The 27,684-nt window shown below is 47.2% G+C and overlaps 2 protein-coding genes across 5 annotated transcripts in view; one reads left to right on the top strand and one right to left on the bottom strand.

Annotated features, from left to right (window-relative positions):
- The first annotated feature begins 484 nt into the window (after positions 1–484).
- Positions 485–23,357, top strand: LOC138203675 (homeobox-containing protein 1-like). 4 transcript variants are annotated; one of them, XM_069158693.1, is made up of 10 exons: positions 485–782; positions 2,990–3,679; positions 8,306–8,391; positions 9,668–9,778; positions 15,312–15,465; positions 15,728–15,810; positions 16,210–16,305; positions 17,432–17,532; positions 18,165–18,248; positions 19,041–23,357. In XM_069158693.1, exons 2-10 carry the CDS (start codon positions 2,994–2,996, stop codon positions 19,182–19,184), a joined length of 1,545 nt encoding a protein of 514 aa, XP_069014794.1. In that variant the 5' UTR covers positions 485–782; positions 2,990–2,993; the 3' UTR covers positions 19,185–23,357. The 4 variants fall into 4 exon arrangements, with proteins under 4 accessions (XP_069014794.1, XP_069014793.1, XP_069014795.1 ...); XM_069158692.1 differs by having other exon boundaries at positions 2,987–3,679; XM_069158694.1 differs by having other exon boundaries at positions 487–782; positions 2,987–3,679; positions 17,435–17,532.
- Positions 23,358–23,410: 53 nt separating this feature from the next.
- The window catches only part of LOC138203678 (kinesin-like protein KIF13B), a 40,371-nt gene continuing 36,097 nt past the window's right edge, over positions 23,411–27,684 (bottom strand). Inside the window, 4 exon segments of the mRNA XM_069158698.1 lie at positions 23,411–24,738; positions 24,881–24,971; positions 24,973–25,824; positions 25,892–26,275. Coding sequence (XP_069014799.1) covers positions 24,473–24,738; positions 24,881–24,971; positions 24,973–25,824; positions 25,892–26,275 — 1,593 coding nt within the window. The 3' untranslated portion in view covers positions 23,411–24,472.

The raw sequence follows: 27,684 nt of genomic DNA, 5'->3' as shown, positions 1-27,684 counted from the left end.
GTTTTTAACATTAATAATCTTAAACATGTGGCTGCAACAATAATATTGTTGTGATTAAGGAGGCATGTTTCTTACCTCTCGGGAAGTCTGGTCAACAAGTGTGCTTTTGTTGTGTAATTGGATATTGTTCTAATCTTCCTCCTTGTTTACTGCCACCAAGTTTTCATTTTCATTTAGCGCCCTTTTACCTTTTTTTTTCTTTCTTTTTTCGTAAAATTGGGTAAAAAAGTATCAGCTATTGTACTTTATTCTACCAATACAGTGCTTTTTTTATTTTTTTTATTTATCGTATTGTTGTTCAGTTTGACAAAACCGTATAATATGTAACTTTTGGCTGCCAGCTGGTGGTCTGAGGCGTTCACCGCTCACCGGGCGGCTTCGAGCTGCGGGGTTCAGAGGAGCAGCCGCTGTGGCCACATTAAAAACTGCATCGCCTTTTTGTGACAACTGTACATCAAGCGAGCCGTCAGCGAGCCTCGCGCCTGTTTCCGGGACTTGTAGTTTTTCGCGCCGAGACCGCCGCCGCGTGGTGGAGGCCCGCGCGGGAGTAAAACTACAGTTCCCTCGGAGCTCCTCGGAGGTGTTAGTTGTCAATATGGCTGTTGTCAGACAGACAAAGCAGAGAAGGCAAATAATTCGCCTCTGATTAGAAATCCTCGGAAAAGGGGTCGGACGGGGCACGAGGTATCAAGCTGCTTTATTGTTCGGGCTGCAGCAAACGACACCGCGGGTCTTTGCTTCAGTTACAAAGTTAAATGGTGAAGTGGACGATTTGAACCGAGGTAAGTCATGCAGTTCGCTTCGTACAACACAGAAAGTGATGTTATTAATATCAAACGTTTGCTAGCCAGCGACTGCGGCTAATGTCAAGCTAGTGTCAGCGTACGCATGGCTAAGCATGTTATGCTAAATCTTTCCACATGCAGCCGAAAATAGCCCGAGTTAAGTTGCTAGCCATCCTCCGTGATGCCGCCGGAGTGTTGTCAGGATAAACAAAAACAAAACAAAAATGAGCGGCGGGAGCTCCTGAAAAAAAAAAAAAAAAGACCGAAATCCTTTGGTGCGCGAGGGCTGCAAAGCCGGCTGATAGAAGGAGAGACACGGGGGGGGGGACATTGTCCGTCTGCTTCACTTCATCTGCTAACGTTAGCTTTTGGGCAAAAAAAAAAAAAAAAAAAAGGGCGTGAAAAGATGGCATCGCGACGGATCGGTGCTCTCACTGCAGGCCACGCAGTCAGCAAAACAAAAACACATGGAGGAGGAAGGGACGCCACGAACTGTGGACAGTTTAGGAAAGTGCGCTGTCAACGAGAGAGGAGTGTTTGAAACGTGTGATGGACGCAGGGAGACCTCGCGGTTAACTACTAAACGTGAGCCGTAACTCCCTGTGAGTTCTTGAACTTCTTTGGACTCTTATCAAGCGGTGTCCAAGCCGCTCGCAACGTGGACAAAAGAAAGTCTGCATTTCCATCTTGTCGGAGACAGCCCCGCTGTAAGGCGGTGAAGGGCAGGTTCTCTCTCCTCTCTCGGGAGGGGGGGGATCTTTGCTTTCCCGCAGCGCTAACTTCTGCCCCGTGTCTTCACCACTCAAAAACCAGCTCGACTCAAAAGCAAATAGTTAACTTGGGGGGGGGGGAAATGATTCATCACAATAGGTAATGATTTCAGACGCTGAGTTTTGTTTGCAGCACACGATGTTTCCTCCGGTGAACAGCGTCAGGACGTGTTGAACTGTTGACATGTGAGAAACAGACATGATCTCGTCGAAGTAACCTCGGTGTGTAGTTTGTGTGCTCTTCTCTCCGGGGTGGGACGGATTGTGTTTTCTAGTCGTGCATGGGAATTATTCGCAGCTTTTCCAGCTGGCCTTATGCAGCTGTAACAACGGGACTGGTTCATGTTCACCAGTGCTACTGAAGCCGCCCTGTGTGACACAAGGAAGGTATTTCAGTGCTGACACAAAGTGACTTTCCAATGTGTTGGAAACGCTGGAAATAGTTCTCCTCCTTTTTTTTTTTTTTTTTTTTTTTTTTTTTTTTTTAAAGCCGGGTGTTACTGAAGCCTTCGATTCACCACAGTCGTATTAGTGTCCCTCATGATAATTTCAAAACACTGCCTGCACTCTAAAGTCTTTTCATTTTTTTTTTTTTTACATTCCCCCCCCCCCCCTGTCCTCTTTGCACAGTTGAGAGTAACACGGATGTAGAAAAATGCCAGTGACCCCTTTTAAACCATTTATCCTCTCAGCATAGGTCAGGCTGGCACAGAAGATGGAAAATCTGCCGCAGTCTGATTCCAGTTGCATTGATTTTGAGCGCAGCAAATTGCTCATGAAAAACATACAGCGTGGGAGGTGTGCAGAGACGTATTGTAGCTCTTAAAGAACGGCAGTCAGAATGTTAAGATAGCATCAGCTGTCAAGGTGACTCTGGCACTCTGCGCGTGTGTTGCCTGCTGGTTCCCAAAAATAGCAGATTTTTTATGCCCGGCCCCTCCCTCCCGTTTTCGTTCACACTTCCATCGCTCGCTCCTGTCTTCCTTTCCTTATCTGCTGCCTCTTTGTTTTCTTCTTGCATGTTTTTCCACCTTCCTTTTCTTTCCACTTTATCCCTCTGACTCTCCTCCACTACCTTCCTCCGCCTCTCTCCTCCTTTCCCCATCATCCTCATTTTTCACCCCATCTGCAACTGCGTCCCTTTTTCACTCTTTGCCTCTTAATCCTCTCATTTTCTCCGTGCCTCCACCATCCCTTCATCTGTCTCATTTATGGCTGGCTTTCCTCCCCGCTCCTCCTTTCTCTCCGTTTCTCTCTCTCTCTCTTCCTGTTCTCCTCCAGATCTTAAACATCCATTTACTTTCCTCAGGATTACTTCCTACTTTCCTTAACTCCCCACCCCCCCCCACCCCCTCCTGCATTTCCTGTTTCCTTTCCCCTCCTCTGATTCCTCCTCTGTCTCACGTCTTGTCTGTCTTGTCTCCCGTCCAGCAGCAGGATGTCTGAGTTCAGCGAGGAGCCGCGCTTCACTATTGAGCAGATAGATCTGCTGCAGCGGCTGCGTCGCTCCGGCATGACCAAGCAGGAGATCCTGCATGCACTTGACACTCTGGACCGGCTGGACCGGGAGCACGGCGACAAGTTTGGCCGCCGCACCTCTTCCTCCTCCTCCTCCTCGTCCTCCTACGGAGTAGGTGGGACCAACAACTGCACCAACAACTCTGCCTCGAACACAACTACCACGTCATGCAACAATAACAACACTGCCTCGGCAACCACCACCTCTTCCGTGTCATGCAACGGCAACAACAACAACAACAGCGGCGAAGGCAGCACCGGGGATCACTCCGCCGTCGCCGTCGCCGCCTCCTCCTCCACGACCTCCAAAATCTCCACAGCCACGCAGACACAGTTCGGCAGCGGCGGGGGACTCTCGCCGTCTCCGAGCAACAGCTACAACACCTCCCCGCCTCCGGGGCCGCCGCCGCCTTCCGCGATCCTGCCGTCACCGGTCTCGCTGGTGGCGCTGTCACAGAACGGCCGCGACAGCCTAGCCGCTACGCCCAACGGGAAGCTGTCTCCTCCCCGATATCCGGTGAACAGCGCGGCGGCGGCGCGGTCGTTCGGGTTTGAGGCCACGGACGAAGACCTGGACATCGACGACAAGGTGGAGGAGTTGATGAGGTCAGTGGTGACGGAGGGGAAGTTCTAGAGGTTTGTTTGGGCCGTTTGCAAAACTGCTCTTTGCCGTCTGCGGTTGGGTGCTTGTGGAAGTGGCTCTCGTATTAACTGTAAGGTTGTTGTGCTGATATGAGATTAGATGTCATTTGAGGTTGCGGTAATTTTATTATAGACATCAAATATTCTGTCCTTGGCTGATTTCAAAGGCTCCATTTAACTTGGGTTTGAACTTGGTTGACTGTAGGCAGTGAATGGATGAAGGAATGGCCTCCATCGCCACAGCAGCGATGATCCTCTCACTAAATGTTCTTGTGTATTAAGAACAGAAGACCGGTGCTTCTGAACGCTTCCTTGAAGTCGTCTGTCCGTTTGCTCTTTTTGTTCTCACGGCTGCCTTTTCATGTCGAATAGCCGGAGTGTTGCAGTGGTCACCGAGTTGGAGTTGGAGCATCGTCTTTATTGGCAGCAATGTTCATAATGAAAAGACAAGAAAGCCCAGCTCATGTCGGGGATAATTAAATAACACCGACTGGAAGCTGGACTGAAGCTCCATTGTGTGCAGCTGCTGCTGGAACACGTACATGTTTTTAAGCACTGAGCTTCACAGCTCATTCTTGATCTCGGAAACAGACTAAGTCAGTTTGGACTCACATGATCTTTATCGGCAGATGGTGGTTCTTTTTGTTTTGTTTTTTTTCTTTATAATTTTCCGCCATTGATTTTAAGATTTCATTTCCTCTGAGCAGTTGAACGGCTTCTTGTCTTTGTTGGCAGAAAAGTTGAAGGTTCATTCTTGACCTCGGAGACAGCAGTTGAGAAAGCGTTTCTCAGTACGGGTCATTTAATACCTGCGCTGCGTGGTTCCGCTTCAAGTTGTGTAAAACGTCTTATTTATTGTTATCATTTCTTATTAACGGTGTTTCTTAGGGCTCGATCGATGTGGACAAAATCAAATATCGCAATGTTCTCGACCAAATACCTCAATATCGATATCTCGGCAATATTTAAGGGATGACGATTGGCGATGTTAATGTGGATATGATGGTTAATAGCAGAGCAGCTGGAACAGTCTGGTACCTGGAAATGACATCACTCTACTGTAATGTAGCCTTTAAAACCAGAAGATTATTTGGACGTTATCTCGTGTAGAAAAGCATCTGAAGTTCTGTTTGTCGATACCCGTGTAGTGACGAACTGCTGAGTTTCCTACGAGGCCGTCCTTACTCGTTAGCTTGCTGATTGACCGGAGACCTGAGACTCACTGTCACCTTCAGCTAGATTTCTGCTGCTTGAACCCATTTAAGTTTGTTTTGTTGTGTAAAGCTTGTTTATTTTCTTCTTTCCCCCCCCCCCATTTCCTCTGCCGCTTTCTTTTTGTGGACATCTTTGGACAACATGGGGCGATACTTATGTACAGGAATGGCGTCATCCAGTGACATATGTAACCGCTTACATCTTACAGACACGCAGACAGTATGTAGTCAGTTTTTCTTTCTAGTGTTTGACATGCCGGTCTTATCAGTGTTGTGATGGAGGTTAGTCGGGGTCGGTTTGTTTTGGGGACAGTTGGAGTTTCATCATCGAGTGTTGGAGGGTTTGACTGAAGCCATTTCTGTGTGATGTGCTGTGATGGGATTGTGTGCACAGGTATGATGGTACGAAAGAGCAGCAAACCTTTCCCCCTTGAATTTTAAGTATTTATTAAGCAATCTCTTGCCAAAATGAGAAAAAGAAGAAGTCAAAAAAAAAAAAATCGTAGTCTGCCTTTCTTATATTTCATTCCAACCGTCTTCAGACGTCACCATCCCTGATTGTTTCTCCCTTTTCTTTTCAACAGTCATGCCGTTCTCAGGGTTTTGTATTGAGTTGTATGTTCGGGACGTGTTTGTTATCTTACATTTTTCTATGCATCAGCGAGCGTTATGACCAGGTGAGGTTCTCTATCCTCTGTTTGTTGGACTTTTGTGCCACAGTGAACTCCGACCTTGAGTCTGACCAAAGCTCGCTTTTCAAGGTTTTATGTATTTGAAAGGTGTTTAAAGTTTCCCTCATTCTGTGCTGATTGTTTTGTGCCCAGTGTTTCCAGTTGCGTGTGGATGCACAGTGTAAACACTCAGTCAGTGAGCGGAGCTGCAGCTCCGCGTTTGTGCTCAGGTCTCCCTTTTGGAAGCAGTGAAAGATGGTTGTGGTTTCATGTGCTTTTATACTTTTGCCTCTTGATCCTCTGGTGGTGGTTAGACCGGAGATAAAATACAGAGCTGCAGCGGCGCCGAAACACCTTTCGATAGGTTGATGCATTATCTGTCAGCGTTGTTTAAAGTGAAGGTTTTTACAGGGTCACACAATGATAAAAAATTGCCGGTTGGAGGAGTTTAACCTCCCACTTGTCCAGCAGACCAATCCCAGGCCCCGCCACGTTTTGGAAAGGTGTAGTTTCAACAGTGAAGCCTCCACGCATACAGTGAGCACTAATTATACATGAATAGCAGTCACAAGTCTGATTTTGAGTGATGCAGACATTTAGCTAAAACACGCAAAGGAGAAAGAGAGAGAGGAGGTTGGCAGAGACATTTCTCATTTCCAGAGTGCTGGCGAGGCTTTTTCAGCAGCAGAACACATGACAGTTATGATTAGTACATTTGTCTTGGACACAATGTACCACTGAAAGATGTACATCCTGTGAGGCGAGTATCAAAAGTAACAGGAGACGGCCATAAAGGCGTCCTTGTTGAGATTATGCGTCGCATAAAAAGGGAAGTATTCTGTGGGAGGCATTGGAAAAGCCTTCGGGGCTTAAGATGGCATTTTCTAAGAAGGGGGGGGGGGGGGGGGGTTCCAGTGTGCGCCTCTGGAAACATTGTGACATTACATATCAGCAACATCTAATGACGTTAGGTTTGAAGTCGCACGCTCGGCAGTTATCCAGACTCTCGGCAGGTGTGCGTGCACCCCGATGGTCCAGACGTTAGCCACCTCCTCTCGTCTTTACTCATCGCGGCGTCTCCTCCTGCTGCTGCTGTCGCGCTGCCCTGCACGAACACTCAGAGTAATAATAGTTATTGAGGGCTCAGGCTGTCCTCGGCGCTGCGCGGCGGTCCCGTGGCTCGTTCACGCCGCGTTAGACGTGATGCCCTCTTTAGAAAAGCCCGAGAAGTTGGGTAGCGTTGGACAGCCCCTCGTCCCCTCCGCCTGCAGGACTCTCCAGCGCGTCTCGCCCGGCGGGGCTGACACCACGTCCCCGCTTGTCAACAGTCCTGTGGTGCCCATCCCATGTTTGTTTTTTTTCTCACTTTAAAAGTGCACATTTCCGTCTCGGCGGGGGGTTCGGCCCTTTGAGCTGTCATCCAAACCCCCCCCCCCCCCCCCCCCCTCGCCACCCCACTCTTCCTCAGTGTTGTACAGCAGCTTGTGCTACATTGATTCTCCGGTGTCGATACCAGCAAGCTTTTTTTTTAGCTCTAATTTTAGCCGCGCCGCTAGAGGCTGGTGTGGAGGATATTGATGCTGGATGTCAAGAGTCGTGACGCATTTTCATTTCAGAAATATGCCGACGGAGCGCTCAGGACTTTGATGCTTTCTCCATTTTGACTGTGCGAGTCTGGGTTAGTGACTGGTTCAAAGGCTGCTGTGATTGTACGGTTTTGAAGCTCCAGTGCTGTTAAAGTTGTGTGTGGGGGCGGGGGAGGGGGGTGGGGGGGGTGCACCCACTGGAAACACTCCCCAGTGGAAAAACAAACTGTATGCACTTCTTGATGCACCAACCAGTTTACACATTAGACAAGTGTTCACAGTCCGTACCAGAGACAGAACATGACAGTCATAAGCTTCTTGGTGTGTGTGTGTGTGTGTGTGTGTGTATATAGGGAGGGGAGCGGGCTCGATGCCAGAAAGCAGGGTGGGTACACAGTGTGACTGAACATCCTCCATTCCTGCAAGTCTGTGCATGTTTTATTTTTTTCCCTGCTGAGGACGGAGACCGCGGAAACATGTCTGTTGATCCATTTGGATGATATAGACGACCGGACTGTGGCACAGTTCGGAGGCGGCGTCGTCGTCTTTCGGTTTATCTGAAACGCTGATCATGTGCGAGCCATAAAAAAAAAAAAAAAAAAAAAAAAACAGAACAATGCGCAGATGAGGCTGTCAGACTGCAGATTAAGAAGCAGCTGTGGTTTTATGGTTTTCCCGTGAATAGGTGAAATATAAAAACGCCAGCTTTGATCATGTAACGTGGAAAGAGGGAATCGGTTATTGTACCAAAACGAAAGGGCTTAAAGCATCAGCGATGGGATTGCGTTTGCTGTGAATTCTGGGTAATAGAACAGCAGTTTGCACCACAACTGAACATGTGCAAATCCACCCAAATGGTCAAAGTAAAAGCTGTAACTGCCTGTGCAGCATTTCTTCCTGCCTCTTTCCTTCACCGTTATATTTTACATTTTGTCCATTGGATGTCACCACACCTTATCAGATGTATTAAGAAGGAAAAAAAAAAAAAAAAAACTGATGCCGCTCTTTGAATTGCTGCCACTTCTGGTATGTTTCCTTAAATACCTGCCAGGTTTCTTCAGTCTCTGCTGCTGACGGTGCACTAAAGTGCTGTTTTCTTTTTCTGCTGTGTGTTTGCAGGAGGGACAGCAGTCTGGTGAAAGAAGAGATCAAAGCCTTCCTGGGGAACAGGAGGATCTCTCAGGCGGTGGTGGCGCAAGTGACCGGTTAGTAGCAGACAAACTCGCACGTTCCCGGAGCCCACGTTGATGATTCGTAGGTGTTTTCTGCTGCAAACACATTATGTACATTTATTGTTTTGTAACGCGCCCTTGTGTTCTGGTTTTTTAACCTGTGCATGGTTGTAATGTCGCTGCAGACTCTTTTGGAAAGCTTGTTTCCTGTTGCTGGATTCACGTCAGACGATCACAGGATCATTCTTGAGGCTGACAAAGACCCTGATTTGATGCACGTTTTTTTTTTTTTGTCTGCATTATTTTGAAGTAAGAACCACAGAATTACAGCACAGCAAGCCTATTTTTTTTTTTACACATCATGTCAAAGTCGCCCGTCTTATAAAACCGTGATGGAAACAGCTACGTCTTGTTTACTGCCCTGATGCTCTCGGCTTAAGAGGCGAATGTTTGTAAATGTGTCTCCCTGTTAAAACAAGAGTAGAATTAAAAAATCCTCCTCCTTGCCGACAAAGCCCTTAATGACCAGGCTCCATCACACCTCAGAGCCCTCATAGTACCGTATTATCCCAGTCCGAGGATTCGCTCTCAAACTACGTGTTTACTTGTGTTTCCGCTAGTAGAACGGGAAGAGGATCCTCCAGGCTCCTCTCTCCTGTGGAGGCTGACACTCGGCTTGAAACTTGACTTTCGATAAGGCGTCTAGTCAGAGCTGGCCGAGGTGACTCTGAACCATCCCATAGTGTCTCCCCTTAGGTTGCTACTCTTTTAAAAAAAAAAAAATTTTTTTTTTTAAACATTCATATTTGAATGTGCATGTTTATTATTTGACTTGCTTGAGGTGAGCTCTTCAAACACATTAAACAAGCATTCAAAACTGAGAGTTGTGTTAAAAACCTGGGACTGGACATGTCGGCGGTGTGGTCAACACGGTGTAACTGTAACTGGGCCGAGGTTGTGAATAATAATTTCAATTCATCCAATTTTGTTTAAATGAGCGATTTAGGAACCGTGAAATCAGAGTAGAAATACTGACATCAACCCTTACAAGCCCATATATGTAAAGTTATTCAAGTTTACCGAGCAACCAGAACAAAATAAAAGGCAGATTAGCAGCAGTCCGTCTGGGACTTCTTCTTCTGTGATCGGAGGAGAAATAGATTCAGAGCGAAGGAGAGAGACGGAAGAAAACGCTTTCCCTCCCCTCTCGTATTCTCCTCTATGTCTCTTGAATTCTTCCAGGGGTTGTCTACAAATTGGACTTGATGCAAAACACTCTGTTGTAATTGGATGTCTGGCTGCTTTCCAGGCATCAGCCAGAGCAGGATCTCCCATTGGCTGCTGCAGCACGGCTCCGACCTGAGTGAGCAGAAGAAGAGAGCTTTCTACCGCTGGTACACGCTGGAGAAAACCACACCAGGTACATCTGGCGCCATTAACTCTGCACGCTGCTCACTGGGTTGGTGTTTTGTTTTTTGTTTTTTTTCCAGAATATTTATTGGCGTTGTGGCCTCACTTGACAGTTGGTTTAGAGTCTAGCGAGAGACTAATGGAAGAAGAGCCCCTGTAGTTCCTTCATGTGGCTCATTGAAAGGCTCTGGGTAAAAAAAAAAATTAAAAAAAAATGTTGTCGAACATTTGGAAGAGAGTTTTAGTGTTTTTCGTGAAAATCGGGCAACTTGACGAAATATTGAAACGCGCTCATAACATCTAAATGTAGCGTAGTGTAACGATACCGAAAAAAAATGCAGTTGTAGTAATCAAGCGCAATACTCTTTCACTTCTAATATGGACATCATGGACGTCATAGACCCCCACGCCTTGTTTCCTCATCAGATTTTGATGCACTCAATCTGATTTAAGTTTGGGAAGTCTGGTAGAGCTGCACGATTCAAATGTTCTGTCCCCATTCAAGTTAGCGTCGGGCTAAACCGGAAGTTAGCCGACTTCAATAATTACGTCGGAATGACGGATGTTGCTCGCCCGTGTCCTCCATTTCACCTTCATCTAACCAACAGCTAATGATCAGAAACTTTCAAATCGGCACTGCAGTAGGTCACACCGATGGAGATTTTACTTTTAGATCGCCCTCTGCTGGATGAAAAGGCCAATTACTTAAACTGTCCGCTCGCAGACATATAATATAGCCTGTACCTTTTAAATGGGTCATGCAGTTCGAATGTTATTTGCGTTCGAACCAATGTTCAAATGCCAAATGAAAAGTGAGAGCCTTCGTGTGCTGCGAGGTACCGAGGTTGAGAAAGGCCGAGTCGGCATTGTGTCAACTGTTTTTTTTTTTTTAAATATTTGATCGGTTCGATTTTTTTTTTTTCCGACGCGCTCCGCTATTCTTTGACGTGCTGTGTTAATGTTGTATGTACATATGGACACGACCGTAGGCGGCTAGATTTATGTACCTCGGCAACACAGAAAGTCTCATTTTATTATCACCCTAGAGACTAGTTTCAGTCGGTGAGTCCGAGCGCTGCCGCACCCAAACGGAGACGAGGCGATGAGTTTGAAGCTTGTTTGTAAAGACAGCAGCGGCGTTTTACCCGCTGACGGCAGCAGGGAGGCAGTTTCAAAGAAACTCGGCACAGTAGGACAACGCTGCTGCCCGCGGTTTTCCCGCTGCCCTGTTAATGAGATAAGTTGAAGTTGTCAGCATGGTGGGGGTTTACTGTATGTGCTGCGGGGATGTCTAATGTATAACTGAGGCGTCATACGTCCATGTAATATCTGAAATGGCGCATTGATGCGCAGCTCCAACAAGATGACACTAAGATTTTTTTGAAAAAATGTCCCTTTGGGGATTAATAAAGTAACTACCTAACCTAACCTAAATAACCTTTTTTTTTTAAAGAGTGAAATATTCCTCAGCTTTAGTTGTGTAAACTGATATTAGCAACATTTCAACAAAGAAAAGTCCTCTTCACTGTACGCTTCAGGAATATGTGGCCTGGCTTACAGCCATATAGAGTCAAGTTCAAGTTGAGTCATTTAATACGAGTCCCGGGTCGGTCCCCGTCACCACGAGTTGGTCACCAGTCGTCGAGTGCGTCCTCGTGCAACGTCAGAGTCGAGTTACGAAAGATAACATGATTCTGAGTCGGGCTTCTGCATGGGCAGTTTTAAGAGAAGAACATGCTGAAAATGAAAACTCTGAATTTGATTGATTTTTGAGAAATATGGAGATAGGGGCATGTGACATAATAATAATAATATAAGTATAATATTAATAACATTTATGTCTCATCAGGATTTCCTTTGTGAAGTAATAACGATAACAGTAGAGGTTCTCCGATTTAAAAACTCCGTTCTCATTAGAGCTCCGTCAATAAATGGACCAGGCTCATATATCAGTCAGTTACAGCGGCCTCAAAAAGTATTTGGACATTAAAACCACACTAAAAGATGAATGAACTTTATTTCATTAGATAACAAATCGTCAAAGCAAATGACACCGACTTTAAAGAAATCCTGTCAAATATTCCACATAAAGAAGTTCGATTGGCTTCAAGAAATGAAACGATGTGTGTATATTCTTTTTTATCCATTTTCTGCGAAGCACTTTTTTTTTATTGATCCTCGCGGGGAAATTGAACTTCAGGGTCCAACCGAGTCGCAGATTTGGACACGTGGGGGTCCAGTCGGGGTTGACGTCGGGACGAAGGAATATTGTGGGATACACGCGGGCGGGAGGTTGGACCCCCTGTGGAGCAGTAATCCTTTATGACTGCTGCACCGGGTTATTTATAGGTCCGAATAAAGACAATATAGACCAATATATTTATATTAATAAATATTATTTATAAATAATATATTATTATAATATATTACATATATATTATATTAATATTAAATATTTAAAATATTTATATTTATATATATTCAATAGAGACCAGCGTGTTTTTCTTTAGCTTGTGAACATCTGGACCTGGAATCAGCCAATTTCTGTAATAACGCCGATGAACGTTTCAGAGCTTTCCGTTCGCCCACACTGGAGCATCAACCAGCCGACTCCCCCCCCCCCCGCCCAACACACACACACACACACACACACACACACACACACACACACACCACCACCACCCCGTGACATCCCATAAGTGCTCTGTGGGATTCAGGTCAGGGCTCCGGAGGGCCATTTTCTCCTGAGCTAAATATGCAACAGGCAGCTGGGACCGCGTGCTTCGGATGAAAAAGAGGACGAAACCTTCACGGAGTCACGCGTGACGCTTCAACACTTCGCGGCATGTTTCTTTACGTCGGCGTCCGATTAATAAATCGGCAGGCGAAGAGCACCGCCGCCGCTGGAAGAAAAATGGGGTCCACGTTCCTCTAATCGCCTCTAAGCTTTACGGTGGAGAAGCTTTCCTCCGGCTTTCGCCACACAAAAACATCGGGACACAAGACGCGCTCCAAAAACAACGCTGACTGTTTTATCAATTTAATCCCAGCTGTCGTGATCTTTGATTTTAAGGATGGTTTTCCGCTGCAGCTCCTCCCCCAGAGCCTTTTTTTACTCATTGATCCTGTTTCTAATGATCCTTCTCTCAAGTGATCCTCGCTGCTGTTTCTCACCTCTCCTTCTTCATTTTACTCGCCATCAGTGTTTGTTTTTTTTTCTCCGAGAGTCAAATGCCAGCGCGTTAACCTGAACCTCATCGACGTTTGCTTCATTTATTGTTTTATGAACCTCAGAATAGAACGTGACATTTAAAGACTTTATGGCTTCAAAGTTTCAAAGTCCTCGAGTCTCATCTTTGTGACTTATTGGCTGGAAGTATTCCACTTCTATAAAGTTGTCGGACAAAAAAAAAAAAAAAAAATGGATCCAAAACAGCAGAGACCGAGACATCCCGACATTTCATCTCCGTGGAGTCTCTCCTACGTTTCCCATCACGCGACCAACGGGATCGTCCTGTTTTTTTTTTTTTTGTTGTTTTTTTTTTTTTTAACTATTAGGAAACCGAAATCTGATCTGCTGCCCAGAGATGACTTGGTTTGTTTCGATCACGATGTTTTCGCGGCAGTGAGGAACGACCGTAGGTCAAAACGGACGACGGCCCGTCGTCTCGCACGCGTTCATCCCCAGATCTGCACGGTGAACGGCAGGACAACAGGCCGGATGCTTGGTCGGGATGCGTGCGTGGTATGCGGGTTTATGTGCTGCATCCTGTGTCCTGTATTCAGATACAGCCGGCAGAAGCCATCCCACGCTGGTCCTCTGCAGCATGTTCCTCAGTGGAGGAACACCGTCAGCACTGGAACACTGCTCCATGCTATTTATGGACTAACTGAGCCCGGCCACACACACACACACACACGCACACGTGCACGCACACACGTACACACACACGTATACACACACGTACACGCACGTGCACACACACATACGCACGCACGCATGCACACACGTTAGGTTAGGTATTTACTTTATTAATCCCCGAGGGGACATTTTTTTCGCTACAGCAGCATACAGGAAGCAATAAGATAATAATAGAATAATAGAAAAGCAATAAAATAGCAGTAAAAAATATAAAATGCACAGTATATACAGTATATACAGTACAGTATATATCTATATATATTATATACAAACAACCAAGAACACAGTCAACAGTGTTCGTGTTGTGTGATGGATTTTGCCGGAGGTGAGTTATTGTACAGTCTAATTGCGGTCGGCAGGAATGATCTCCTGTATCTGTCCTTGTGACAGCGGAGCTGGAGGAATCTTTTGGAGAAAGTGCTCCGCTGTCCCTGCAGCAGGTGGTGGAGAGGGTGGTCAGGATTATCCAATATGGATAATAATTTCCTCAGCGTCCTCCTCTCCACCACCTTTTCCAGGCTGTCCAGTTTGTAGCCGATGGTGGAGCCGGCCTTCTTCACCAGTTTGTTAAGTCTGTTGGTGTCACCGGCTCCAATGCTGCTCCCCCTGCAGACCACAGAGAAGTACAATGCGCTGGCCACAACAGACTGGTAGAACATCTCCAACATCTTGCTGCACACATTGAAGGATCGAAGTTTCCTCAAGAAAAAGAGTCGACTCATCCCCTTCTTGTAGACAGCGTTGATGTTGGTCTTCCAGTTCAGTCTGTTGTCGATGGAGACACCAAGGTACTTGTACTCCTCCACCATGTCCACCTCCTCTCCCAGAACTCTCAGCGGTTGTGGAGCCGTCGTCTTCCTCCTGAAGTCGACCACCATCTCTCTGGTCTTGGCCACGTTCAGGAGCAGGTGATTTCTTCCCGCCCACTCCACAAAGTCCTCCACTACTGCCCTGTACTCGTCCTCCCGTCCATCCCTTATACACCCGACCACTGCAGAGTCATCAGAGAACTTCTGCAGATGGCAGGACTCTGAGTTGTACTGGAAGTTAGTGGTGAACAGGAAGGGAGACAGAACAGTTCCCTGAGGAGCTCCAATACCACTGACCACACACACACACACACACACACATGCACGTACACACACACACGCACGTACACACACACACACGCGCCTCCATCATCTCGGCTGCAGAGTGAACTGACGTTCTGTCCTGATAACCGCGACGGTTTAACGTCCGTGTCAGAAACGTTTTGGGCTCACGTGACGCATCGCGACACAAAACTCGGTTCGACTGCAAGTGAAACCTTTTGTGCGTTTCTTTTCCTTCCTGCCGTGTTCAGGACTTCCAGCGCGGTCTCCGGCAGAACTCTTCACTGCCCTTTATAATCAGAATATATTGTGAGATTAGCAAAAGGTCGATGTCGTGTGCTGTCAAAACAAAAAACACAACCAGCCACTAGAACCATTTTTCCGACAGTTTTTTTTTTTTTTTTTTTCTGGTGGGGGTTGGGGCGGGGGGCTTTCAGTGGCACCAACCAAACCTGCAACACTGCATGATCACTTCCTGACAGATATGCACCTCGTTCAGTTTGAACCTAACCGTGCTTGTGCTGCTCCAGGCGCCACTCTGAACATGCGGCCGGCTCCGCTGCCTCTGGAGGAGATGGAGTGGAGGCAAACCCCGCCTCCCATCGCCACGGCGCCCGGAACCTTCCGGTTGCGTCGGGGAAGCCGCTTCACTTGGAGGAAAGAGTGCCTGGCTGTGATGGAGAGGTGAGCGCCGACGCAGCTTCTTTCTTCTTATTCGTATTTTTCGTTCTTTTTTTTTTTTTTTTTTTTTTTTTTTTTTCACGCCTCCTTTTCTTATTTCCTCCCGGAGTAATGGGAACATTGCAACCTGGACAACGAGGAAATAAAAGCCTTTGTCATACACTCTCAATATTGGCTTGCTTGTACCGCATACATAACAAACAGTTGACATCGTCCTTGTACGGCGAAATTAATTTAATCAGTGTGACTCCTCTGCTATTTATAGCTACTTCAACGACAACCAGTACCCAGATGAGGCCAAAAGGGAGGAGATAGCAAACGCCTGCAATGCTGTTATTCAGAAACCAGGTAAACTGCGCAAAAAAACCAACAACAACAAGAAGTGTAGAAGTGAGAATAACACCGATATTCTGAGCACTTTGATATACCCTTTGGATAAAAAGCTTCATTTTCTGGTGATTTAAAAAGTCCCCTCCCCCCGTATTGCGCAGATATTCCTGCGTCTTTGAATGCAGTACACTTTTATACATCGATGTTCTACTGATCAGCTCATCTGCAACACATCTATATCAATAAATCCCAGTTCGAGGGATCAGATAGATGGAAGAACGGGGGTGTAATCGCGATATCGGAGCAGACGGAGGGCGAGACTTCAAACACGTCATTGTGATTGTGACAGCAGGGGGAGAATAAGAGTTAAGTGATGGAGCTATTGTCATGCCACGTGTTTTATTTGTATCCCTTCAGGGAAGAAGCTGTCCGACCTGGAGCGGGTCACCTCTCTGAAAGTTTACAACTGGTTCGCCAATCGTCGCAAAGAGATCAAGAGACGGGCTAACATTGGTAATGTGGGTTTGGGGCGGGACCGCTAACGTCCTCCGAGACCGATTTAATCGCATCCCTTTGTGCTAACGGGGCTTTTTTTTCTTTCTTTTTCCTTTCAAATTTAATAAGAGCAATTATAACATTTTTCTTATGATTTTCTTTAATAGCTCACCATTAACTCCCATCATTCTATCGGTGTAATCGGGTCGAATGATTGTCAGCGGCCGGATAGCTGTTACGACCTCCGGCAAAGTTCCCCCAGAACTGATGTGAAGGGGGGGAAAAAAAAAAAAAAAAAAAAAAACTCTTACCGAATGCCAATTAGATTTAGAAAATGGAACCTCCATTACAGGGAAGGCAAAGAGCTCAGCAGAGGACCAGTGGAGGGATTCGCTGCGGTTTGCTGCATGTGGTCGGGCGTACCTCACATTAGCTCCACTTCCCCGTTCAGATGCATAATTAATCACTATTAAAAGTGGTTGTTATTATGGCTTTTTTTTCTTTTTCTTTCAATTAACCCGACGGCCGGGGTCGTATTCACGACGCTTCTGCTTTTTTAGTGGCCAGCAACCATTTATTCACTACTTTTAGCTTATTTTTTTTCAGCCACTCGGCAAAAATATTTCAATCATTCTTTCATTTTAGCCAAATACGTGACTCGGTAGTTTAACGCCGTTAGCTTTCTGTTTCAACCACGTAATAATTTCATTCAGCTCTTTTAGCAGCATTTATTCATGTTGTTCGCTAAATGTTTCAACCATTTATCCGCTACTGGTAGCTAAATATTTCAAGTACTTATTATTTGTAACTTCCTTTTTGTCAGCCTTTCCTCCTTTACTTTGAGCTAATACATATATATATGTATTATTATATATGTATACAAAATTAAGATCTGATTTAAAAAACAAAAAACATAATATATATATGTATAATATATATATTATGTATAATATATATTATGTATAATATATATAATATATATATATAATATATATATATATATATATATAAAATATATATATATATTATGTTTTTTGTTTTTTAAATCAGATCTTAATTTTGTTTTGTATGCTGAGGTTTGAATCACTTTGCAATATGATCAGCGAGTCATCCAAAATCTAATATTCCATCCTCTTCCTCCAAGAAGCCACAATCCTGGAGAGTCACGGGATCGACGTCCAGAGTCCGGGCGGACACTCCAACAGCGACGACATCGATGGGAACGACTTCTCGGAGCAGGTAGAGGTGCGACGGAGGCGTCTCTCTCTCCAGACGGTGCTGTAAAGCTCCCGGTCCGAGCACTCCTTCCGTTGCGGCGTCGTGGTTCCATTTCACCCGCCGGCACGACGTCTTTGTTTGTCCGCGCGGCGGACGACGGCTCGGTAGTGGAGTCGTTGGTCGGCCGCGATCGCGGCATTTTACGTTCCTCCGTTCATTAAAACAAAAACAAAAAACCCGATACATGGGATGACTTTATTAATGCGTTTCCTCGTGTTCGGTGGGGAGCGCTGTGTGAAGAATGGAAATCGGCTGGCAGCGTTTGTTTCGTTCACTTAATTGACGCGGAAAGACAAAACCGGGAGAGCATCTGATCCGCTGGTTTCCTTCCTTCAACATTAAAAAAAAAAAAAAAAAGCACGTCGAGTTCTTCATTTTCGAAAGACTTGTTTAATTAACGAACGCTCCCTCCCGCCTCGCTTTTGTTCATCGTAACCGACGGAAACGACGCCGCATCAACGGGACGGAGCTTTTCCCCGTAGGATTGCACAAACCTGCAGATGACGATTGTTCCTTTTGTTTTGTCGAAGCTCGCCCGCTTTTGTTTTCATTTGACAACAATGTGTGGACGTCAACATACTCTGTTGAAACGCCCGCAGGCCTGCGACCTCCCCTACTTCGACAAGAGACCTCTCAGCCGACCGTTTGGCCTTTATCGACTGGAGCCCACCTCGCCGACACAGGTACACACACACACACACACACACACGCGAAACATACCGCAACGCTGCATATTCTTGTGCTGTTCGAAATGCCTGCAGAGAGCTTTTTCGTCGCATTACCGCCCCCTTGTGACGGGAGTAACGTATTACAACCAGGCGCCGGTGAAAAAAAAACAACAAACGTGGGAAATAAAAGAAGAATGACAGTCGCACATAGTAATTGATTTAAAAAAAAAAATATATATATATATTAAAAGAACTATTTGAATATTGTAAATTCATGTCCCGTCCCTGGTATTCATTCTGTCGACACGCAGAGCGTTGGAGGAGCTCCGCTCCGCGCTAAGATCCAAAAAGAGGTCAAGCTCGCGGTTCAATCAGACGCAGGTTGAACGAGGTCCCTCCGCCCGCAGAATACCCTTGATTGCGTTTCCTTAAATAGCTGTGTACACTCGCTCTCGCACGGAACGTCTCGTAGAAGCTGATTAGATGCTTGATGTCGTCGCTCGCTGATTTTCTGGCTCTTCGTGTTCCTAATGAGCCCTGTTGCAGTTGGAACTCTGCGAAAACGTCCCCGCTTTACATCCCGCCGGTTTAATTTGCAGAGTCGTAGTTATTTATCTGTCCTCATATCTGTGGGCTGAACGGCCCTCAGCGTCGGCGTCTGTCCGCTGACGACGTCGCTGAAGGCTTTCGTGGCACTGACTGCCCGAGAGAGGAACGGCGGGGGGGTGGGGATGTTTCCCGTTCTGATCTTTGTCCTCGGTGTCCTCCCTCCTGTCCCCCTTGTCCCTCCGCCGGCCTCCTCCCAAGGATGACAGCGCAGCACACAGCGAGCACCAGGACCCCATCTCGCTGGCCGTGGAGATGGCTGCCGTCAACCACACCATCCTGGCCCTGTCCAGAACCGGAGGCGTCCCCAACGACATCAAGACGGAGTCCCTGGAGGACGAATGAACTGCACGGGAAGCGGGACGGAAGAAGAACTGGAGTCGAGAGGGGAAAGGGGAAGGAAGGGGTATAACAGATGGGAAATGAAAAAAAAAGAAAGACCAAGATAATCTTGCTTAGTAACCCCCCCCCCCCACCCCCCGACCGTTCCTTCCCCCTCGGTCTCCTCCTTCTCCTTGTAGTCCGTGTAAACAGTAATTACCCTCCACCCCTACCCCACCCTCCTCAATATATTGACACAGCAGGTGGAAACGGGTCACCGTGGGGGGGGGGGGGGGCTTTAATCCCTCCCAAACGGTGGCTCCCGTCTGGGATCGTGTCCCTCGGGACCTCCTCTCTCTCTCTCTCTCCCCCTCACTACTCTCACCTCACAGGATACCTCTGCCCCCCCCCCCCCCCTCCTCCTCCTCTCCAGCCTGGTCGTCTGAGCCGATCCTCAGTCTATCTCACGTCAACGTCAACCTCAGAAAAGTAACGTGTACTGTATATATAATATACATATATATATGGTTCTTATGGTTCTCAGTCACACTCACCTCATGATGCGTTACCTTTACCTACTTGCCTACCGTCAAGTTTCACCTCTCTCCATCGTGCAATTCACGGTAAGAGCAGCCTCTAGCCATCGTCCCGGGGAAGACTCACGAAGAGAGCCGCCTCCTCCTCCTCCTCCTCCTCCTCCTCCTCCTCCTCCGAGGCGGTGAGGCCGTTCAGCAGGAAGACTCTCGGCAGACAGAACTGTCCAGTCACTTGTCGTCCGCAGTTAACATTCCTCCGAGGAACGGCTTTTGGTTTTCTTACGGCAGAGCTGCTATCGCGGATAAAAAAAAAATTAAAAAAAAAAAAACCTCACCGACACACACCTTCCAAAAAGAAGTAGCCTTAATTTCATACGGACAGCGGTTCCTTTTCTTTTTGCAGTACGGTGTTTTTCCATGACGAGGGCGTGTAACACGACCTTCTCGGCACACGGGAAAAGAAACGACAACGTTTAAAAGGTTTATATCCGACGGCAGCAGCTCCTAGTCCCGTCGCCCCCCCCCCCCCCGAACGGCGACCGGACGCCCGATCCCTTTCCGCCCTTTGTGTTTAGCTCCCCCCGGTGACACTGTTCAATACTCCGGGCTATGAGGATCAATGTGATGAATCAAGCAACCTGTTTAAGCTATCCAGTAAGGGGGAACTGTGGTTCGTTTTAAATGTCATCCATGCCAAAGGAAAAAAAAAAGAAGATGCGAGGACGCTAAGACTTGAGCTGAAAACGGTGTTAATCCAAAGTGATTTCTGCGATCCCCTTCGGCGTCCGGAGGTTCAGCGGCGCCACGGCAGCAGGTCCGAGTCAGCGAAGATCGCAATTAGCAGCCACCCCGTTTAGTGATAAAATAACCTGAAGTTATTTACGACTTCTGTGACGCTGCCTCTTTATAATAGCCTAAGTAATGTGTTTTTAAAAAAAAATATATAGATATATATATCTATATATATATAGATATATATATAGATATATAGATATAGATAGATATATCTATAGATATATATATAACGGATATGAAATTAGACTAAATCCACACTGGAAATGATTCAAGAATATCAGAGTGACTTAAAGGTGTTTTTTGTTGTTGTTTTTTTTAAGAAAAAAAAAAAAATATCACTTCTAGCCTCAAAGGTACAAATCACCACCCTGAAGGGAATCTGAATCAAAATCACTTGAAGTGGCGATATTAAGAAGTATTTTTTTATTTTATCTTTTACTTTTTTTTTTTTTTTTGCCTTTTCCAAAACCACCCCCGACTGAAGGTCATCGTCGCGTCAGAAGGTCAGATCCAGGTCCGGTTCCGGAGGCGCGCCAACGTCAAGCATCCACGTCCTTATCTGTCCCGAGACAAAATAACGACGTAATGTAACCTAAAGGCGAAGAAGGTTCAAATCATAGTGTGAATATTTAAAGACGCGTTATTCACTTCTTTTTTTTCTTTTCTTTTTTTTTCCCGCCGATAAGTTTGACGTAGAAGACCGACAACCGCTCTCACGTCCGTCTGCTGAGCGCTCCTCTGCAGCTCCGTTGGTGAACCCGGGGACATCTCCTTCGGATCCGACGGGCTCAGCTGTGTTTCCACACCGACTCCCTGTGCCCTCGCTATACCTCATAGAAACAGTCTCGGCAGTGGGTGTTCGGTTGCGAATAAGTGTGGGAAAGTGAACGCGCGTCTTTTCTAAAATGTCAAGACGATAAGTTCAAAGGAAACACTCCGGCCCGGGTGACGGACGCGGGGGGGGGGGGGGGGACATGTATTCTACGAAGCAGGACGAGACAAAAACGTCCGGGCGTCTCGCGTCCGGACCGACGCGACCCCCGTTGCGACACTCGCGAGCGTTTTCTATCATTTTTTTTTTTTTTTTTTAAAGCCGCGCGGTTCCCCCGCTTGTACAATAATCCCAGTCCTGGGCTCTAGTCTAGTAAAGCTCTATTTAATTCTACCGCTTCAGTAAAAGTACGAAGCCGCGATACAGCGACTCGCACCCCGGGATTCAAATACAAAAGGGTTGAAAGATGAAAACAATATGTATTTATAGTCTTTTTTTTGTTTTGTTTTGTTTTTTATGGCAATGTACAAAAAAAAAAAAGAACGACATATGTTTTGAACTGAAACATGCTTTATTGTTAAATTAATCCTGCTTTTTTTTTTTTTTTTTTTCATTTCTCCCGACTTATTTTTCCATTATCATATAAATGTTTTTTTGTTGTTGTTGTTGTTTTTTTCCGCGTGTCATCCCTCATCTGACTGAACAGTAGTCGCCCCCGTTTGTATCTGACCTAGTAAGCTATTGTAATGAAATACGAACGATGATGCACCTTATGAAAATGAAGCTTTGAAGCGTGACCTCCTCTCCCCCTCCAGCCTTCCAGCGAAATGTCCCGACGTCCCGATGTGGGGCTGGTGTGATAAAACATTTCAGTACAGCTGCTTCTCACACACACACACACACACACACACACACACACACGCGCGAAATCAAAGCCCCAACATGTGCCAGTACGAGTAAAATAACGGCACACCGAACTCCGTCGTGAAATCAAGCATTTTGAATGTAGTGACGAGCTCCTATAAAGTAGAGACGCCTCCAATGACAACCGCAGCTGTATTATTTATTCCTTGTTCCACTGCCGTATTATTGAAACTATTAAACGCAATAAATGTGTTTGGATTATGGGGGTTTTGTGAGATGTATCTGGAACTGGGGAGGAGGAAAAAAAAAAAAAAAAAAAAAAAAAAAACTTGGGAGTACTTACAATTTTTTTTTTTTTGCCAAAACTCTGACCAGAAACTGCAATTAAAAATGAAGCGAACTGTACCTTTCAGACTCCGGAACACGTCAAGAGGAGCGCGCAGTAACGCGTACGTCTCGCTTTCCCAACGCGGATGTTGATCAAATACCGTCAGAAACTTAACAAGGCCAACCTTTTTTTTTTTTTTTTTTTTTTTCCCCCCCTCTGGAGTTTGGTGTGACGTTTCCCACGCAAAGAATCCTGTACGTCAGAAATGGTGAAATCAATAATGTGTTGAGGGGAAGGAGAAAGAAAAAAAACTACAGAGTGCATTTAGAGATTATTCTCTCACTATAAGTCACTTTTATGGGGTGGAAGAGAAAAGCCTCGGGTGCTTTAAGAAGTAAAGCTTCTGTGATTCTGTTTTAGTTTTTTTTTTTTGTGTGTTTTTTTTGTTTTGTTTTGTTCCGAAAACAAAATAATACTGGAAACCGACTAAAACCTGAAGTGGGCTTCCCTCCACCCGACGTCCTGCGTGCTCCAGTGGTAGTGCTTACTCTGAAGGGGGGGGGGGTGGGGGGTGTCCTCTCTTGGTGTGTCAGGGTCAACATGTCTACGTCCCCCCCCCCCCCACGTGAAATACCATCCACTTCATCCCAATATAGCTCAGAAAAAGAGGACTGAATGCTGTTGTGTCAATCTCAAATCTAGTTATGTTCAAAATTACTGTATTGCCCATTTCAGAATTTAGTGCCTTTTTTGGACAGTAGACTGTTCTGTAATTAAGATGTAGTATATATACATTTTTTTGTACAGTTTCTTTGTTCATTTTTTTAACTTGTGTTTATTTTAGTATGATATATATATATATATATATAATGTACAAGAGAATAAAGCTATTATCAATGACACTTCTTCTGGGTTCTTGTGTCAAATCTGCACACAGATTCTCGTGACTCGGTGGTTGACAAGAGCACAATGAAATTTATTTGACATCAATAAAAAAAAAAAGAAAATTGTTGATTTTTGCTTCTTTTTTTAATTTTTTTTTTATTACCAACGATATCCTGTTTTTAAATAAATAAGCATTCAAGCAGCCAGAAGGATCCGCTTAAATGCATACGTACAAAACACCTTATTAACCAGACAATCAATACGACATGCATCACCAAACAAAATCCCTCGAGTATCCGTACATCCAAATCAACCGGCTCCTACGCGGGACAGAATCATTCCAATAACTCATCGGTTGAAAACAAACGCGTAAAATGAATGAAAGCTGATTTAAAAAAAAAAAAAAAAAGGCATCAAATTTCAGTAGAATCTTCTTCCTAAAAAGAGTGCAAGTGAGTCAAACAGTAGAAATCCACATTCGAGAGCCGGAAGAAGCTCGTGAACGGTCGGCAGTGTCGGGCTTTAAACCCGGCGGAGACGCAGGGCGTGGCGGGCGCGTCGCCAAGGCACGTCGGCTGAGCGGGAGTCCCGAGTAGTAGTTCAAGGCACGACAAATCAAATCACGGCGTCCGATCGAACGTTACAAACAAACGAGTTTATGAGACCGGCCGTCCGAACGCGTCGAATCGTTCGGGAGGAGCGAGAACACCGAGGCGTTGTACTTTAGAACCTTTGGAGTTTTTACAGCGTCATCCGCTGAACTTGGAGCTACTACGCAAATCTACTTTTGCCTTGAAGGCAGCTCAACGCGTTGAGAGATTATTTTGAGCCAGTGCTGTGATTGTAATTTAACGTCACTGGAATAAATACATTTAAAAAAAAAAAAAAATGTGATTACTTGTATGTAGGTACGTAAAAACATTCACATTTGCTGTTGAAACGTTCAATTTTCTCGGGTAGTTTTCAGGTACTCGGCAGGAACGGCGTCCTTGAACGAGATTGGTACCAGATGAGCACGGAGGTCGGTTCCGCCGGAGTGACCGATCCAAAAGCTGCAGCGAAGGGGCGGAAACCTGCCAAAGACGAAACCTCCGCGTCGCCTCCGAACGCTCGCCCTCCATCAGCGGAACCATTAGGGGTTCCAGGACTTGCGGTTCTCCCCTCGGCTGCGGCCGGTCGAAGCTCCGCCTCCCTCCCCTTTGGCCAGAGCGGTCAGGGCTGCCAGGTTCGGGCTGGACCCAGACAGGTTGGCACTGCGGCGCTTTTGCTGCTGCTGCTGCGGCGGCTGGCGGCGGCGTTTGACACCGCCGCGGGTTACTCTGCCGGGTTTCACCAACACCCCGTAACCAGGGTTACAGTGGAAGTAATGCTTGCCGCTCACCGAGCCGTCGTTCTTCCCTGAAGAAAGACCAAGAGAAGAGGGTTCTGTTGGACATTTTAACCGGCGACAACGACAACGTTCAATCTTTCCGTAGCGCGAGGTCAGAGCGGCTTAAGCGTAAAAGATGAGCAGAAGGTACGTCGGGTCCACGCTACTCACCGGCTGGCACCTCCAGTTCTACTCCGACCCAGGTGCCCTCTGAAAAATCGGTGGGTCCGACGTATCGCACCGTGCCGCTCTTGTTCGCCCCCCACCGTCACGAACTCCCCGACTTTCAACCAATCAGGAACAACGGCAGAAGCCGCCGCGTCTCCCTCCTCGGAGTCGGAGATGATTTCCAGGCTTTCCGTCGGCACCGAGAGGTCGAGTCCGGTCCCGAGGCTGCTGGCCCGATCCGACCGAGAGAGCGTACCCTCCTCCTCGCCCACGATACACTGAAAGGACTTGAGGTCCGAGGACTTCACTTTCTGGATCTTGAAGGGGTTGACCGCCGAGGAGACAGATTTGGAAGGCTTAGCGTCGAGCGGGGGACGAGCGGGACCGGCGGCTTTGGCAGAAGCGTCGGAAGGTTCCGCTTGTTGGGGCTCGCCGGCGGCCGAGGGTGACGGCGGGATGGGGTCGCCGTTCGGGTCCGAGGCTTCGGAAGTCGATTGTTTCGTCGACGGAGACGGAAGACCGGAGTGTCCGGGCGGTCCCGAGTCGGGAGCCGCGACCTCGGACGAAGCCGGTGTCAGGTTTGGAGTCGGATCTCGAGTACCGTCGGGCGTCGTCTGGTCTCGCTCGGGCCGCTGAAGCTGCGGGACGATCGATTCCGCCCGACTTTCGCCTTCCCGGACGGATGGTTGCGTGTCCCGGCGGAGGGACGGGTCGCACTCGGTCTCCTTCGTGGCAGCCGGCCGGAGATCCTCCGCTGAAAGGCTTTCTCGTGAACCGAGCTGCGTTCGTGGTAATTCGGTCCGTTTCGTTTCATCTTCTCGAGCCTCCACTGAATCTCGGCGAGTCTCCGAACCGTCCGATCGTTCCGAGCCGGCGCGGTCGGTCGTCGAGTCGTGTTCTTGTTTGTCTGGTAATTGTGTTTCCGCAGCCGGATCCGGTCCTTCCACCTCCCGGACGGGCGGAGGGCGACTTGGCTCTCGTCGACCCGGGTTTGGATCCGGCGGCGTATCGGACGGCGGTCGTTCGGATCGTCTCTTCGACTGCCTTCCCGCTCGAACGCGGCGACGACTCCGGAGGTTCCGGCTGGCCGGCGAGAAAAGATTCGAGGCCGGCGACGGAGCGAGGCGGGAACTCCCGCGTCGCTTCGGTTTCCTCTTCGTCGGGCACCGCCTCGAAGCCGTCCGCTGCGCCGCTGCCGGACGGAGGCAGGTCCCAGCTCAGCGTGTAGACCTCCGACAGGGTCGCCGTGGACATGCTGGTCGACATGTAGCCGCTGGAGGCTTCGCTCACCGGGCTGGGGGTGGAGTCTTCTGTCTCCGGGATGATCGGAGGCGGGAGGGGCACGGATCTGGGGGTCTCCGTTCGGATGTCGGCAGGAATGATTTCCTCAATGGGAACCTGGGGTGGGGAGGGGGAACCATGGCAACAGCGGTGTTAGTGGCCCGAAACGTAGCAACGAGGCAGGATTTTGCGTTTGAAACGTCGACGAAGTTACGAGTTCGGTCTCAATGAATTCATCGCGTTTCTCTTTTCCATTCCGGCAGAATTAAACCGCGATCGCTTTTGAACTTCTGGTCAGAAAATGTGCATCGAAAACAAAAGTGGCAACCGGCCACTCGATCAGTTTATGATCGAGTCCGGATTTTGGATTTTGGCGACCGCCGTCTTTGCTGGTTCGGAGCTGGTAGTGACCGACGAGCTGCGGAGGAGCGAGTGCTGGATCTGATTCCATCTGATTGGAAATTGGCAACCCCCCCCCCCCCCCCCCCCAAAAAAAAAAAAAGAGCTTATTTTCTAATTAATGACGGGATTGTTTTCAGATGGACCTCCAGAAAACTAATTAAAAAAAAAAGACAGTGACTTTAGCCAACGACACCGAGATAACTCGTGGAGGAACCCCGCTGTGAAACAAAATCATTAAAAGACGCTAAAAAAACAAAACAAGCGGAGCCGAGAGGACCGGCAGAGTTTGGTGGTAATTATTTGTGGGTTCATTAGTACGACTGACTTCTTTGGACACCTACGGTCTCCGGAAACGCAGCGCGACGCCGCACATAACTATTTTCACGTCTTTGTTGGACGAGCGGAGACAAGACGGGTAAACGAGGGACAGGAGAGACGTGCCGATATTCTCCTGCTCAGAGTCCGTGTCCAACGGTCCGGTCGAGCATTTGGCATCTAAAAAAAGTGGGACGGTGCGCCAGGACATCGTTTTTCTTATCAATAAACTAACTTTTTTTTTTTTTTTATTATTTTTAATTCACACATTACTCAGCTTCATTTATAAAGCATGCAGTCCAAAGTGCTCGACAACAGAACGCGAAAACATAAAAGCAAAAATAAACGAAACAAAAAATAAATGAATACATAATAAAGGATTATGTTAAAAAAAAAATGTTAAAAATGATTTTTGAAAAAAAAAAAAAGAATAAACACCAGCGATAAAAACGATGATTGGAACTTAAAAAGCAAAAGATGAACACGACTGTAAGTGAAAGAGGATTTATGGCGGTGGTGTTTGACTCTTCACCCGTCAGCGGGGTCGTAACGTCGCGGCCGATCGCCGCGTCGCAAAAAGCTCGCGCGAGGAATCCTTGAACTCGACGGGTTCGCTCCTCGCAACGTTGGCTCAGAAAAGTGTTCGCGACTCTTTTCGGTAAAACTTTTTCAACGACGCACGGGACGCGGCGGCTCGTCTCCCGTTAAACTCATCCCCCCCCCCCCCCCCCCCCCCCCCCACCCCCGAGACGGTGCCGACGGGAACGCCGGGGGAACGCCGGGGGAACGCGGCGAGCGGTCGGAGGACT

Source organism: Embiotoca jacksoni, unplaced genomic scaffold (genome assembly GCF_022577435.1).
Source record: "Embiotoca jacksoni isolate LCO1_2020_lvr unplaced genomic scaffold, fEmbJac1.0.p SCAF_23, whole genome shotgun sequence".
NCBI classification, from domain to species: Eukaryota; Metazoa; Chordata; class Actinopteri; family Embiotocidae; genus Embiotoca; species Embiotoca jacksoni.
Note: the sequence above shows the minus strand (reverse complement) of the source record. Positions and strands in the feature narration are given on the sequence as shown.

Bases quoted from the DNA above. Each gene is read 5' to 3' on its own strand.
- LOC138203675 (XM_069158693.1), top strand. From the start codon at position 2,994: ATGTCTGAGTTCAGCGAGGAGCCGCGCTTCACTATTGAGCAGATAGAT. The intron at 17,533-18,164 runs GTGCGACGGAGG...AAACGCCCGCAG, and splicing joins ACTTCTCGGAGCAGGTAGAG to GCCTGCGACCTCCCCTACTT. The intron at 18,249-19,040 runs GTACACACACAC...CCTCCTCCCAAG, and splicing joins AGCCCACCTCGCCGACACAG to GATGACAGCGCAGCACACAG.